Source organism: Glycine max, chromosome 19, assembly GCF_000004515.6.
Source record: "Glycine max cultivar Williams 82 chromosome 19, Glycine_max_v4.0, whole genome shotgun sequence".
Lineage (NCBI taxonomy): Eukaryota > Viridiplantae > Streptophyta > Magnoliopsida > Fabales > Fabaceae > Glycine > Glycine max.
Genome location: NC_038255.2, coordinates 46,205,958 through 46,223,316, shown reverse-complemented (window position 1 = coordinate 46,223,316; position 17,359 = coordinate 46,205,958). Strand labels below are relative to the sequence as shown.

Sequence of the window (17,359 nt, the reverse complement as noted above, 5' to 3'; positions counted from 1 at the left end):
ATCAATTGACATAAAACTAAGTGATTAAACACAATTAGTTAATATCTTAAAGTTAAGATTAAATTATAAATATTTTTTTAATAGACTTTATTTATCTCCTAGTCAAATTTTGGACTAGTCAAAGTTTCATTCTCTGATGAATTGAATGATTAAGACAAAATTAAATGACATGGATTTTAGTACCAAATTAAACTACAATGAAAAATACAATCTATAATATATATTTTATAACATTGTTCTCAGTATATTTTGTTCATAACACACATATCTTGAATTTAGATTTTATTTTAAAAATATATAATTATAAAATTCATTTCATACAAATATTTAGTTTTAATTTTTTATTGTGGTTAAGAACTCTAACATTAGGTTGCTTGAAATATAATTTCATAATAATTATTTAAATTAATACCTTATCTAACACATAATTATGTTTTAAAATCAATATCTATCAGATATATAATTAACTATATATCTATAATGACCAATAATAATTAATAATTAAAAATATACTTTAATCGTTAATAATTTTTACTACAAAATTAAGAAAATGTTTATATATTTAAAATATTTATAAAAGATATTCAACTCTAGTAATATTACATAATAAAATAGAGTCAGATTAATAAAATTTAGCATTGTACGAAAAGTTTGATGATGCGTGGGATGCAACAATTGTTGCTTCTGATTCAACTCATGTTAATCATCATAGTTAAATCGAATAATATTTTAACTCTAGATTTCGCTGGTTCATGATTTATTCGTTTAATTCTGATTCGGTCTAACTTAGTTTTTTCATTAAACATTGCTTGAAAGAGACTAATTATACCTTTGTTTCGAAACTTGGATACTTCATTTGAGATAAATTTTAATTATTCAAATTTTCATTTTGTGATATCCAATTTTTCCAAAAATCATTATTTTCAATGCCGAAATGAAAGTTTTTAATCGTAATGTAATTAACAAATTTTAATGTATTATTATTCATTTTTAGATAAATTATTAAAAAAATCACGTGTCAAATATTACTAGTCGTCATAAAATTATTTTATGTCAACTAATTTATCTTGTATATCAATTAAGCTCAAAAATAAAAAATGAAATTCTATTTTTATTTTATTTTTTTACAAATTTTAGCAACTCTTTTTTTTTTTCTTTTCAATTACCTCATTCATTTTATGACAAACTTCTTCTTCTCTTCATGTGTCTTTCATGGTTATTGAAAAATTGTAAGATGCTATTATACAAAAATAAATTCACAAATAAAATACTTTAAACAATTACTCCGTACTCGTCCTTTGGGGGCTAAACTCCATACCGTTCATAGGGGACCCCTTTACCCTTTATTTCCCCCCCTTTTATTTTGATAAAGTGTATTTTGGCTTTCAAATTAAATTAATCTTAATTTGTCGTGAAATACTTAAGGTCCTATGTTTACTAGCCATCCAGCAATTTGCTTTTAGAGTTCCACGTTCCAGGCATCAACGTAGCTAGCACCCATAATGGCTATGTCAATTTTGTTTTAACTTCACTAACAATTTGTGGCTCACCATGAATTTTTATCAAAAAGCAGAATACAGTAGGCATAGAAAGGAGGCAAAGCACCAAGTGTGGTTGAGAGCATAGCTATAGTTTATCATTTAGTAAATAAAATGACAGCTAGCATAACCTGTCACAGAAGAGAAAACGTTGAACTTTTTTATTTATAAAATTAGCAGCGCAAAACATCAAGCTAGAACCAATGATCTCAACTAGCTACTAGGTTGACACCAAAAATCCTAACCATCATATGCAGTACCGCCAAATCTTATTAAGAACTGAAAAGAAGGAAAAAAAAAAACGAACAACATCAAACGTGGGGGGCTAAAGCAAAACCAAACCCACGATCAACAGAAACGTAAAGATCGAAGAAATTAAATTAAGGTAAGAATATTAAAAATCTTCTAACCTTAATCTAAATACTCTACATTGCAAGAGTAGAATTACATCGGAGACTATTAAACTAAACTATGGAATACGAATGTTGAGTCATGACAAATAACTAGTCTCAAGTAATTGACATTGACAACTATTTACAAATGTTCGGAGGGTTTTGTTATTGGTGCTTTTTCTTTCTCTAGAGAGTCTGTAGTTATATCTGGGATCGTAATTTCAACATGGTCGACGGTGTTATCAATATCCACAACAGGTTTTATGATACCTCGATGAAGAAGGGGAGGCTTCTCTGGTGAGACATTGGGTTCTACAACACTCTTGAAGTGGGCTAAGTGAGAAAACTCAGAAACAGACTCATATATTTTCTCCACTGACTTGGTGATTTCTTCGAGTATTGATGCAACTGTGGCAACTGGGATTATGGTGAGGAGATCAGTATTTTTCAACGAAACGATTTCAAGGGCAACTTTGAGGTTTTCAATTGCAGTTTTTGAATTTTCTATGTGAACTTTGGCAGCTGATGGGTGTGTCATTTTTTTGATTGATGAAGATATTGCCTTTAATGCCTTGTTGGACTCTGAAGTCATCTTTGTGCATGGTGCCTGAACTTTACACTTGAATTCCAAAGATACCTGTAGTAACCAAAATGCATGCATATTAGCTTCAAACTCATAAAGCTAAAATTGTTTTTTTTTTTTTTTTGGTTTTGGAGTATTCTCACAAGTGTATATTTATTAATTGCAGCTAAAAGTTTGCTTAAAATCGTTTTCTTTTTAGAAGTTGTTTTCCTTGGTTACTTTCAAGCTAAAATTGTTCTGATAATAGAGATTGAAGTGAAGGTCTCAAATATTTCGCGTAGAAAGAATAATGATCGATGTACATATTACTTGGATTTCCGGGTTGAGGTAGTTGTTAAGGGTTTCAATCTTGTAAGCACATTCACGAGTAAGTGCTCCAATCTTCAAGTACTGCTTCCAAGGATGACGAAGAGGAAAACGGCCATGTCCTGGTTCCCACCTTGCCAAATTTGCCTGTGCAATATTATATAACGTTAATATTTGATCAATCTAGCAAATGAAAATGTTGAATAATATCTCAGAAGTAAGAAACAAAAAAGAACTTACCAAGGATTCTTCACTTGCTTTAGAATTAAGAACACTTTTATATCCTTCAAGAACTGACTTCTCACACTTTTTTGTATCCTCCGAGCAATGAAAATATTCGGTTTCGAATACTGAAAATGGTAAGAATTATTTTAGACATATTAACACCTATGCATCACAAAAAGAAGCATGTAAACTAATTAATGATGGATCAAATATATATACTACCTTCTAGATAATTTGCCAACTTTTCAATATTGGAAGCCACCAACATGTGAAGGTCTTCACCTGCCCATACTGGACAAATGAAAATGGAGATGACCATGCAAGCTGCTGCTCCTATTAAAATTGTTGAAAGTCTCTGATGAGCAAGCTCGAAGAGTTCTTCCACTCTATAACCCGAGACAGCGACCAAACAAAATGTCAATATAAATACCACAATCCCATAGTCATATCTTTGCTTGATTTTTGGAAAAAATCTGAAAAAAGTAGCCCCTGCGGCTGCAAAACACAACACAAACCATTTAACACATTGATTAGGAAGCAAATGTTAACTTTGTTTATTTTTACGATAATTACATCAATAATTTTATTAATAATGATTTTTGATTGAATAACAGTATTAAATTATTAGTATATGATCATTAAACTTATAGCATATATATGTATATATACCTAAACTGAAGACCAGGATTCCAAGGACAATAGGTTCTGCTCTTTCTCCAAAAGCAGTGGCCAAGTGTTGCCCTCCAACCCCTAAAGCACCAGCTAATAATGTAGCAAATCCTCTATTTAAACCTTTGCTAAGGGTTGCACCTGGTTAATTATTAGGAATAAAGCATTAATCTTTAAGTACTCTTCAGACTTTGGTCTTTAATTATATAATAAGAAGCAATGTGTATATGATGTCTGAAACTTACCTACGCTGAATTCAAACACTACCACCACTGTCAGAACAGCCCACATTCCCGCAACTCCGAAGCCATCATAAAGAGGCCTTGAGTAGTAAACCAAGGACACAAATGTGAGAGCAATTGCCACTTTTAATGAGTGAATTACTCGTCTGGGGTCATCTTTTCCAATCTTTGTTATGCTTCTTGCGAAGTTGATAACCTTGGTCTTGAAGTTCCTAGGCATAGCCACGAGGCAGTTCCCCAAACGAGAAAAAAATCCACCCTTGTTTACTTGCGTTGTTGACTCAATATCCATGATTAGATATGGAGTTGAGAACAAACCTTGCAAAAATGTAGTGTGATATAGCAAGTTCTAGAAGGAAGGAAGGAACAAAATAACAACTATGCAAGCTGTGAGAAGCTTGGGAAAAAATGACTTTGAAGACTGATATTTATAGGAAGAGAAGTATCTTTCAGCAAAGATTTTTTTAAGTCAGATATACATGAGTTGCTGTACGTCCTTCTGCTGAAACAGAAAGACTGTTTCTCTTTGAGAAAAAAAAATACTTTGTCACGGCACTATGTTATTATGATTAAATACAAATGCCCATAACTCTAAAAGTATATACTTTTAGGAATTCATTTCACTCACCAAAATAATGTACCAAGACATACATAGACAGGGAATGTTAGGACTAATGCTTCCAGCTATGAATAGTTTATCCCCGAAGCAGATTAAACAAAGTTAATTTTCAAGTACTTCTGCATAAGAAAGATAGAATATGGTAGTAATTTAGTAAGACAAGTAACTGGTACATATACTGAAGTCAGAGTCAGCCATGAAATCGCTGTATCCCACCTCCTTTTATTTTATTTTATTTTTTGGTAAATTGTATTTACCTTTTTTAAAATGTTTTGTCTAAATAAATTTCAGTTCTAACTAAGGGATCCAACTTATTACTTGAGAGGCTAAGTAAGTTGTTATAAGTTCTTTATACTTATTTTTAATTTCTACATATAAAAAATTGTTCTATTTTTAAGCTTTAAATTTTATCATCCTTCATGTTATATATATATATATATATATATATATATATTACCACTTTAATTCTCTTATTTCCTTCGGCATTTATACATGATAGGTGAAATATTAGAGCATTGAGTTACATCAATGTGGCACCAGGAGAGGGAATCAAATTATTTTAAAAATTATTCTAAAAAACTTATTAAATATTTTTAAGAATATTTATGACTAACTAAATAGATTTTAATCATATTTAAGAATCATGATTTTGAAGAATCATAATTTTTTACTATGAAAAATTTTTTCCCAAAAAAATGCTGCCTAAAAGAATCATTTGCTAGATCAGAGTTTTTACCAAAAAATCAGTCAACTAGAGAACCTTTTTCTTTTGAAAAGAAAACCCTTTAGATTTTCTATTCATTCTCATAATTTATATGTAAACTTTTATTGGCGTGAATCTAATTTTATAATTATATACCTTTTAACTAAAAGAAATGCGCGGGTAATAAATTATTTAACGAAATGTGTGTTGTTAGAAATTTTACTTTTTACTAAATGTAATCATAAGATGTTGAAGTTAGTTCGACTATTTTGGATACAGAAATATTTTATATAAAGGACGTCGGAGTATTCCTTATATTCTTATTTATATATTTCTTATATTCTAAAAAATGTGTGAGATTAATTTCTTTATTTTTCAATTTACAAATTATTTGAAATACATGCATGGATCGGGAGGCTAGTTAAATATCCAAAGTGTCAGTAGTATAAACAAAAAATGGTTTATAACGCTTTTATTACTTAGTTGACTTAATGTTTAACTAAAGGGTATTTCAAAAATAAAATAAAAGAGTGGCAATGAATGAATAAACAAATAGATAAGATCACATTCGAGGGTTACTCGGAAGTGCACAACAGAAGGATTGTAGCTACGAAAGAGTACTTGTCGTGGTAAAGCTTGCGGAGATTGTTACAAATTAGGAAAATGATATTCATGTATTTGAATTTATTTTTCTATAATATACTTTTTTTTTCATCTGTCTCTCTTTTTACTTTCCTATTACATTTTGTTTTTACAAGGCAAATGAAGATGAAGTTAAAAAGAGCACAAAGAGTGTTATAACCTATATACAGAACACAACCTTCAAGGACTCCCTGATAAATCGGCCGAAAAGGCTTCTAATTAATAGGATTAATACACTAATCAAATATAATTGTACTTATATGACCGAAAACCCCTCGATCATATATTAGAAAGACCCTCAAACATAAAGTCAAATAGATGTCGGTCCTTTGAAAACATAACTATCCAAACAAAGGTTGAAGAATCTAGTTTATCCTAATTTAATCATTATATCAAAAGCTGTTATCACTAGGTAATTTCAAATTAATATCCTCTTAATTAAAAGGTAAGGTCCAATTGTTCATTTTTCATTTGTAGCTCTCATTTATCAAGCACATTAGTAACTTGAGTATCAAAATGTACCGTCTTTATAGAAAAGGATTAAATATAACAAGAAAGAAAATTGTCATAATATCTCCATATATGTATTATGTATATAAATGTACATTGTTAGTGTAAAAAGTTTGAGACTATGAACTAATAAAAAATTATCTTTATATTACTTTTAAGTTAATTATTATAAAAATAAATAAAATTCCAATAGATACATAATTAACTTTTTCTAATTGAATAAAAATTCTATAAAAATCTTTTATTTGAAGCTTATGAATAACCCACACATACAGAGAGCAGATTTCATTTTCTTATTAAATATGCAATGGCTTTCTCTCTGGTGTACCTTCCCACCCGGGGGAAATACCTACTAGAGGCCAAATTTCATTCATATCAATTAAATATGTGCAGTTTGATTAGAAAGTGGGAAAATGACGAAGCATGCATAAGTCGGCCATTAAAGTGGATACTAAAAAAAAAAAATGAAAAACCACCTTAAAAATTTGGACCAACCGTAGGACTTAAAAAAGGAATGGCGAATTAATATATATTGTTTTCCTTAAAGGAAAGCAAAAGAACACAAAATAGTGTTCTGGTCGAAATTTCTAACAGTGATTAACTTCTTTCTAGCAGCCACATGTTGATCAATTAACTGCTTTATAAGCAGACTTTTAAGTTCATTCTGACACGAGGATTTCGTGCCTATATATAATTAAACGCAAATGCTCCACCGAAGAATCTAGTTACAATCACACATTTGAATTTTGAATAGAAATATATCTTAGCAATCAGTTCATGAACACATGAAATGATAATCGCGAGATTAGCCTCATCTCCAAACAAAAATAAAGAACCTACTAATTAAAAATTATGCTCCACAACCATGACCCAACAATAGTTAGTGTATTCCTGCCGATAAAAGGAAACGAGACAAAGAAAAAGGATAAGGCAAAAACATGTTTAAATCAGCATTTTCGAATCTCCAAATAATGCAAGTAAAGTGAATTTAGCATCATTCTATTTTTTGTCATAGCCAATAGAAAGAAATATAATAAGCACAAAGGAATAAAGCAATTAAAAAAAATGAAAAGTGAATATAAGTGCAACAAGTTATTAAACATTTGATAATGACCCCACACACTATCTCTTTGCATTTGTGAACTTAATAACATAAAGAAAAGAACTTTCAGTTTTCTTCACTATACTGGGAATCATTTTCCAATTTCTCGACTTGATTATCCGACTAAGCCGATGATATAATTGTTTAATTTAGCCATGTGTATTGAATCAGTTGCAGTGTCAGCAATCACTAGTATGGATAGGATCTGACTCACTCCTATTTTTTCACTAAATTTTCCTTTTAAATGAGAATGTTCCTAATATTTTAAAGTTATACTCCTTACTAGGTTTGGAAAATGAAAATGACCAACAAATCTCATGTGAGTAGGGTTGTTTCATGTTGAAGAATTTTCCATGTTAATCATCCAAGCATTACAAGCTAATATTGGTCTTTTCAGCTTTAAATCATTTTAACTCAAGCTTTTGGCATCAGTAAAGTGTAACCACTATATACGGTTAGAGGGGGAATCTTCAGAAACGGAAACAGCAAGTTAGAAATTAGTGCAGTATTTTGGCGTCCCAAATTCGATTTAATTTCAGTCTTAGCGTTGCTTTCTTTCTTTTCAAATAAATACACTTCACTTATATCCATATAGTTAGTTATAGGAATCACTGAATGACCTGAAACTAACATAGCAAATGGAAAATTCTTATTGATTTTATTTATTTCGATTTTAACTGATAAACAAGGCAGGTATATACTTGGAATGTTCCTCAAGACTTTGCCCAGCAGAAGAGAGAAATAAATATGAAATAAATGGGGCCCACTGGAGAATATCCAAGTCATATATATATGCTAAAATCAGTGCAGTTTATGTATATATATATATATATATATATATATATATATATATATATATATATATATATATATAGATTTTAGCATCTGCCACTGCACTAGTAAAAAAAGTAGCAGTGGGAAACATTTATTACTTTAAAATATAATCATAATATGATAGACGTGATAATCTCTCAACTATATGTTTTAATCTAGAGCACTCTTAAGAACATTTAATATTAAGTTTTTATATTTGCACACATTTTTTTCTATCCTAAAACTTTACACTTTTTCTTTGGAATAAAAGAAAGAGAAGGGAAAAACACATTTTTCATCACCTATAAACTGATAACTTGTTTTAATTTATTGTATCACAAGAAGTTTAAACTTTGTGTGTCTATATATATATATATAATCTTTATGAGTAAGTGATAATTAACTTATATCAAAATAAAATAAGGATTTAATTTTAAAGCTCTACGGACATAACCTCCATAAAATAACAAAAGAATATGTTTATACACACGCACATCAAAAGAATATGTTTGTAATAATGACTAGTGGACATTTATTTTAAAGCTCTACGCACATAACCTGCATTTTTATTTTTATTCGCTAAATAAAATATTAGCAATCATTTAAAATTTATTTATTTTTTCCTCTCAAGCAATTCTTTGAAAAAGCAAATGAAAAGTCACATATTGATAGACAGATATACCTCATAACGAGATACTAGATACTCAGTCAATGAGATTACATATAAGAATAATGGATACTCCTGTATATATGTGTATCAGGATGTGTTAAATAATGAAAATACGGATCAACTAATTGTAGGTTATCTTATCAAATTTGCTTTATTAATTCTACGTGGATAGGGTTCCAAATATGTAAATGGAAAAGGATCATTACACACTCACACCCAACGAGAGTTAAGAAGAAAAGAAAGACAAATAATAATAAAAAATATGAAAGGAAATATGATATAGTATAATAAAAAGAGAGAGAAAAAATGAGATGAAAAATAGCCACAGGTTGTTCCTGAATTCTCATTCTGTATCACTGTATGTCATGTTGGTAATGGGTACATGGTCAATCACGTATACGGACGCTGAAGAAACTGGGATTTAATTTTCGAATATTAATGTACACATATGTCTGTCCTCTGCACTTCTGCGCCTCGCTTTCTTGGAAAGGATACAGAACTAAATTGCAAGAGGCTTATCAACAGAAGCCTCTGGTCACAATGCATTAGGGTTTATGCTAAAAGTGATTGACTATGACAATGTACTAAGTTAATAGTCAAATTAATAAAGACCCGTTTAGATAAACAACTTAATTAACATTTTATACAAGAAATTCTAAACATGTAAGAGTTTATGCTAAAAGTGTTTACAATTTAATAAGTTATTTGCATTTGGATAAAAAATACTTATAATTTTATAGTGTTTGAATACATTATTACATAAGTACTTGAAAACATTTTCTCATTTTATATATTAAAAATTTAAGAATAAAAATATAATTAAAAATAAAAAGTAACAAAAAAATTTAAAAATAACATTCTATATACAACATTATTTAATAAGTACTGGTCATTGTTTAAGTATTTTTAGTTTGCAAAAAACAAAAAACTAAGAATAATAAATTGAAAAAATTATAAATCAATAATTTATTTCAGAGGAAAAATTATAAATCAATCCATAAATTAATTCCATGTATATTATTGTAAAACTATGGTTTCAACAAATATATGGATTATGCATGAGAAAAGAGTGGCAGAGATTTTTAATGCTGCATTCGTTACTTAAATTTAAAGTCATACTTATTGCTTTTTATAAGGTTTAATTTATAATTTGTTTTGCATAAATATTTTTAAACTAAAATCCACACAATTAAAAAATCAATGGTCAATTTTAGTAGTTTAATGATTTGCATCATTTTAATTAGTGTTTGAAATAGGTTAATTTTTATAAGTATAGATAGATAACATTAATTGAGACTTTTTTCTTTTGGCGGAACTTAAAAGATTTTGGTAGCATATCATATGTAATATTTATAAACAAGTTTTGTCCATATCTTTGTTTTAAAATTATCTTATTATTTTTTATGAAAATATTTGGTTTTGTTAAAAAAAAAAATATTTTTACACATCTTAATATAAAACAAACCTTTAAATGAACTAGCAATCAAGCATATTTATACAAAGACCAGGCCTAGACCTAAAAAATAGGCTCGTAAGGAGTAAAAGACCTTAACTTAGACTATAAAAATATAAAACAAGTTAGATTAAACTTAGGTAGGATCCAGTCCAGTCCAACTCATTTTCATCCCTAATGTTGACAACACGAAGAGTGACCACTAGAGTGAATAATTAATTTGTTGTGTTGAAGAATATTGTGACATCATTTTTTTGTCAAATGTGTTGCTTTATTAGGAGGTGTAGGGGTAGGGTTATTTTTTTTTATCATAAGAGAATTATATGAGAGGAAGAAATAGATCTCAAGTTTGTTTTGTTGGCAATTTGGGGATAAAAAAATGAAAAGGGGGAGTGTAGAAGAATAAAGGGGAGCCTAAATAGCAATAGTCCCTTTCTTTATTACTACTCAACGATAATGAAAATCCAATCAACAACTGAGCTAAAAATAAAGCCCACACGTGAGTTTTATGACGTGTCTTTCTGGGGATACCTATATCCTACACCTCCCACAACCACCTTTGAAATTATTAAATCACTCTTAATGAATAAAACCCTCAACCCTGTCACATGCCTCCTTCAAAAACCTACCATAACACCTCATTCCTTGTGACAGCAACACCTCCTACTCGTGATGGCGCGTCTCCCTCTAGTGATTCTTGCAACAGATTGAACCATCCCACGACGATAACACCTCTCATCCACCTGCAACCTACTTGTTGCCATTGAAGGTGAGTAAGTTCCTTTCATTTCTTTTGGCATGGGGTGGGGGTTGGGTTCTAGTAAGGAAAGTCTACAAGTGCCCATAATACATGTTTTGGAACACCTATTTCGAAACAAGCGTTCTGGAATACTCATTCCGGAAGCCTATTTTGGAATAGGTGTTCCAGAAGGCATTTAACTATTTTTTAGAATGGGCGTTCAGGAAGCAACAAGTGCACCCCAGAACAGGTTTTTTGGAACAGTTTTGCTTCTAGAAAAGGAGTTCTAGAAAATGGTTTTTCAGAACAACCATTCCAAAAGCAAAAAAAGTCATTTTGCAAAGCCTGTTTCGGAAACATGTCCACAATGTGAATGGAAAGTGTTGAAACATAGTTGGCGTGGAGAGTTGATGAAGGAGAGAGACTTTTGCGTTGGAACCAATGATGGCTGCAGGAAGAAGACTTGAGTTGGAGAAAAAGAGAAGAACTGGAAAGCGGGATGTGCTACAGGAAGAATGAACAGAAGGGTGCGCAACTGCTGTGTGAGAAAAAAGAGAAAGAAGGGGAAAAAGATAAAAAGGATAGGTTGGTTTTTTTTTTTAAAAAAAGGGAGGTGCAGAATACACTTAGGGAGGTGTAAGATTCTAGTCCCGTCTTTTTGTCAATTTGAATGTCCTTCCATTACTAAGGAGACAAAGATCATTTATAGAAGTAATTGTTCATAGGAAAAGTTTCTATTTACACCACTCTTTTTATTCTTTGTATTGCTCGTTTATTTTTCTAATTACTTTTTTTATATTTAAAAGTACTCTTGATGGAAATTAGTTTCTATAGAATAATTTGTTTATGCATTACAGAAATTAGTTTCTACACATTCCATTATAGAAACTTATTTTTGTAATGTGTATAAAAAATATATTACAGAAACTAGTTTCTATAATGTAATTTTTTTTATATGTTGAGAAAAACTAATTCTAAGATTTGCGAAAAGCGCAGAAAATTAAAGATCAAGCTGCGAAATCTCAATAATTGTTGGCTAAGACCTGGTCTATCAGGCCAACTATAAAGCCAGCAAGCTCCAAATTACGTTCTTCCAAAGAAAATAGGAGTACAAGCCCACGAACTCACATGTCATTTCATTTGGATCATGAGGAACGGACAGGAGCAGTTCAAAATTCGGCTCTCACTATTTACACTCCTATTTTTCTTAAATAGACCTCATGATCCTCCTTTCTACCTCTCAATTACTCATTATACCTTTTTTCTTAAATAAGTATGCCCTTTTAGTTTCCAAAAATGTATCTCTGGAACTCTGCACAATTTCCAAAATACACTTCTAGAATAGTATGAGTTATTCTCGAAACACATTTTTGGTAATAACAAATTATATCTAACCCAAAGTACTTAAGAGCCATTGCAGCCTAAATCGTTGATATAGACTTGGATTAGAAAATGAATGAATGCACTTAAAGGAAATAAATCATCATCAAAAGGTTTGTTTTGTAATTGAGGTGTATAATATATGAAGTTAGTGATGACGTACCTTGAAACATAGTATTACATGAAGGAAAATATAAAATATTGTATAATAATGATGAAAGTGCAGGATTATAGAATGAATATACGGTGAAGATAGTTTAAAATTAAGGTTTAAAGAATAATAAAGATAAGATAAAAAAAAGGGATTCACCTCTTTTAGAAAAATGATATAATAGGTAATTGAGAGGGGCATGGGGATGTACTTAGAAAAAAAAATGAGAATGTAAATAGAAAGAACCTACATTTTTTAGAGAAGGATTTAGTTATGGGCCTAACACTTTATAATTTATGGGAATTGCTAGGTGCGCCCAACAACATTGCTGGTGCACCCAACAATTATGTGAATGGGCAAAATTGCCATTGTTTAAAAGTTTTAAAAATAAACGTGAGTACCTTCATACGGAAGAAGTTCTTTCATATGAATCTACAGAAGAAGGTTATTCCGTATGAAGATACTCGTGTTTATTTTTAAAATTTTTAAACAAGGACAATTTTGCTTATTCACATAATTTTTGGGTGCACCTAACAACTCCCATAATTTATTCCTCCACATAGACAAAGGAAAAAAAGACATTGATCTAACTTTTCTTTATATTTAATAAATTTAATTAGATAGAAAATGTAAAGATTTTAATATTGTCATAAAAAAATATTTTTATATTAATTTTCATAAATGATAAACTTATTGATTTTTATAATAATATGAATTTTATCATACTATGTATGAACAAAGGGGAGAATAAGGATTAAATTAAATCAATGTAACTTTCACAACTATTTCACTATTTTTATAACTTGATAATTTGATCATTGAATTATATCTACATATTATCAAGATCGTTTGTGTCAAATTTTATTAAAATTGAATATGATAATCAAATGATTCATATTTTAGTATATTTTGATATGTTTATATTATGTCAATTTTAATCTATATGAACGAGACAATAAATTATTTTGGATTAATATGAAATTTTGCATATGTGATTTATGTAAAAAATAATTTCAATCTAACAATAAATTTTAAGAAAATATTTTTCAATTAAAAATTATAAAATGGTGTAATAGTTGTCAAAGTTCCACCATTATAACTTGAAACTAATAACTTGCAAAAAATGATCGTTGATGTCCCTTTACTATATATATTGGCCTCTAGAAAGTACAGTGTCTTATTTTTTTTACAGAAGGAATTTCATTAATCATAATATGAAAGATACATGAGGGTATATGATGAAAATCTTTAAGAATAGCATAAGTCGTGGCAACTCTCACAAGAGAGTTATGGCATTGGCTTGTCTCTTAACAAACGCAATAGGTAGGATTCTGCACAAGAAGATTATTACATTGAAGAATTATAGAGCCATTCTCTGAGGAATTTGTATAAAAAGTTTTGAGCCTATCTACAAGGAACCTGCAGTCCAATTCAAAAATCACATTGGACATGCCCATATCCGAGAACTAACTGATAGCCTTGAGGAGCCCCATAGCTTCTCCTGCCAATCAGTTTGGGCAAGCACCATATCCCTAAATTCATCTCTACAGACAAACCCCCAACTGGTCGTGTTCCGATTTTTGTTAAAGGTTGCATCCACATTGCATTTTATAAAGTTTGGACAAGGAGGAGTCCACATTTGGCAACTTGCTTGGAATTGGATTCTTTGTTTTCCCACTACTTGTCATTACGAGCCTTCCACAAACTCCAAGTTGCAGCGGCGAAGATCTCCTTTTGATTCTGCTCTAGCATGGACAGAGCCTCAAAAATCAAATCTGTAGTAGATTGGCATCTCATCACTAAAGAACTCACACTATTGGCAAGGCCCAATTCCTCCCAACACAAGTGGGAGACGTTCTCAATACCAGCATTACACAAGAAGCAAGTAGAAGGACATTCAATACCTTTCCTTTGAAGTCTGGAACGAGTAAGAAGGATATCTCAACAAACTTGGAGGAACCTTCAAATTCCAAATGCCCATCCACATAGAGGCCTGTGGAATCAAGGATGTTATCCATAAACAGCTTGTATGCGCTTTTCACCGTGTATTCCCCTTTAGTTTCCTCGGCCCAATTCTTTTGTCTTCCTAATAAAGTCATACAAAGGAGTTTGCAACACCTTCCTTGCATCCCTTTCAGAGAAAATCATGTGCACCATTGTCGCATTCCAGACTTTGTTTCCATCACAGAGGAGGCTTTTAACAGTGAGCTCTTCACTCCTCGGAATGAAGTCAAAAAGAGATCTGCTACCATAAGTCCCCCTTGCCCATTACACCTTCCAAACATTTATAAGAGATCCATCCCTAATCCTCCACCTACTCCCCTCTTTCAACAAAACACGGGAATTGTCGATACTACGCCAAGAAAAGGATGGATTATGCCTAATGGCACCGTCCATGAACTTCCCATTTGAGTAGTATTTTGCTTTGAAAATCCTTGCCGCCATAGTATTTGGGTTATTCATCAGGTGCTAACCCTGTTTCCCTAGAAGAGTGAGATTGAAGTCGTAGATGTTGTGGAATCCCATACCACCCTCATCCTTCCGAACAAACAATTTGTCCCAAGCAAGCCAGTGAATATCGCCATTCAATTCTTCTCGTTTGATCATAGACGATAACCCTTATGCACAAATAATGTAAAGGTAAGGCGAAAGCAAATCGCCCTGCCTTAAACCTCTATCGGGGTTTGTTGGACTGACCACCTCATGGTTCACAACAACTAATTATTTCACCAAGTTGACACACATCAGAATCCAACTAACCCATTGATCTGCAAATCCCGGCTTTATCATCATATCTTTCAAAAATTGCTAATCAACACGGTCAAACACTTTGTTGTTGTTGATCTTCAAAGCAATCTCTCCCGTCCACCCTCTAACTTTGCACTTCATATTTGTCCATAATACTCCTCCCTTTAATAAACGCCAACTGCTCATCAGAAATACACTTGCTAATGACTTTTCGGAGGCAATTCGTCATAGCTTTAGAAAGGATCTTGTAGACAACGTTACACAACGAGATATGTCTCAAATCCTTCATATTTCGAGGCTGGTCACACTTAGGAATCAAAACTATATTGATGTCATTGACCGTATCTGAAATGATGCCCGTAGTCAGCCATCTCCTACACTCCTCAACAATGTCATTTCCACAGATATAGTGTCTTATAAATCGTCAAATACTAGTGTTATGCAACAAACTATGGAGAATAATTTTTACAGAAATAACTGGTTTTTAGACTTCTTGCTATCAATAAATAATTTTAAAATTTTACAGTTCCAAGTTTTCACCTCATTGAGGATCTTTGAATTGATCATCGTATCTCTGTTTGTGGTGGAAAATAACTCGTTAGTTTGTCTTTTTTTCTTTATTAATTAAACAACAACAACAACAACAACAAAAAAAGTGTTGCAAAGTTGTTCCAATCCAAGTCACTTAAGTGTATTTGCCTTCCCAATATGTTCCAGCTTCTAGTTCCTGATTATGATTTTGAAAGCGAATTGATCTTGGCTTTCCTAGCTCCAACCTTCAGTATGTGTAATCACATTAATTGAACACTAAATCAATGATTATAGATGTAGTTTAGTTTAGTTCAATTTTTTTTACTCCCTAATATTTTTGGTGCATAGTTAAGAACGCAATAAGGATTGGTAGCAAAGGGGAAACTGGGAAATGATGTTTTGTGTTTGGATCAAAGTAGAGTGTGAAAACATGTAGGATACCACTAACCTGATATCTGTGTGGGAATCTCATAATTATTGAACAACAAAATGAAAACGTTTATGAGCAGGAACAATAGAGGACCCATATTCCCTCTCCATTATTGTTTCAGAATTCAGCAAGTTGACTCATGGGCCAGCCACTCTCAGGACAATCCCAGTTTTTGGGTCACTCTTCCAGTAACACACTCACACATGCTCCAACTTTATATTGCTTGCATACCAAACTCTTCTCTCCCTTCACTCATCAAAAGGGGAAATAAAGCAAATATATAAATAAAGCACGCACACAAAAGGAGAAGAAAGAAAAAATATATATACTTCCTTCCTCAAAAATCTCAAACCTCCGATTTGATTGAATTATGTTGGCGTTTATTAAAGGGAGGAGTATTATGGATACTAAATCGTGGCATTCGATTTTCACGAACTTATTGAATTTATTTGGATACTAAATCGTAGCGTAAATATAAACAAACATGTGGAGGAAACAAATGGGACTAAATATAATGATAAACGAGAAGATCTTCATGTATAAATCGAAGGAAAACGACCTTATTCCCTCAAAAATGGAAATGACTCAGCAATTTACACGATCTTGATAATGTAAGAGCTATAAGTACATTTCGTAGTGCATGGAAGGGAATAGGAAATAAAGTAATCAAATTAAGCAGGACTTGGAATTGTCCATACTTTCCGAGGCATTAAAACTTAGAAACCTTATTTTATTCTACTTGAAAGATGACACAAACTTGCGAATCAAATCAAATAATCGCAGAGCAACCTCAAATTTAATATTGCATGTTGGAATTCCACACCACAATTCGCCAACAAAGGGTCTCACATGAGCCCTGTTTGGATATACATCATATTTCCGTGAGTGTAAAAGCCCTTTTACTTTATTTTTA

At 31.3% G+C, this 17,359-nt stretch overlaps 1 protein-coding gene across 1 annotated transcript; it reads right to left on the bottom strand.

Annotated features, from left to right (window-relative positions):
• Window positions 1-1,652: 1,652 nt before the first annotated feature.
• Window positions 1,653-4,355, bottom strand: ALMT29 (aluminum-activated malate transporter family protein). The gene is made up of 6 exons (XM_003553572.5): window positions 3,959-4,355; window positions 3,714-3,854; window positions 3,267-3,539; window positions 3,060-3,169; window positions 2,823-2,966; window positions 1,653-2,567 (listed from the first exon to the last, which is right to left on the bottom strand). The coding sequence occupies exons 1-6, from the start codon at window positions 4,245-4,247 to the stop codon at window positions 2,073-2,075; spliced, it is 1,452 nt and encodes a 483-aa protein (XP_003553620.1). The 5' UTR covers window positions 4,248-4,355; the 3' UTR covers window positions 1,653-2,072.
• Window positions 4,356-17,359: the final 13,004 nt, after the last annotated feature.

Bases quoted from the DNA above. Each gene is read 5' to 3' on its own strand.
- ALMT29 (XM_003553572.5), bottom strand. From the start codon at position 4,247: ATGGATATTGAGTCAACAACGCAAGTAAACAAGGGTGGATTTTTTTCT. The intron at 3,855-3,958 runs GTAAGTTTCAGA...ATAATTAACCAG, and splicing joins AGTGTTTGAATTCAGCGTAG to GTGCAACCCTTAGCAAAGGT. The intron at 2,568-2,822 runs GTAATATGTACA...TGGTTACTACAG, and splicing joins ACCTCAACCCGGAAATCCAA to GTATCTTTGGAATTCAAGTG.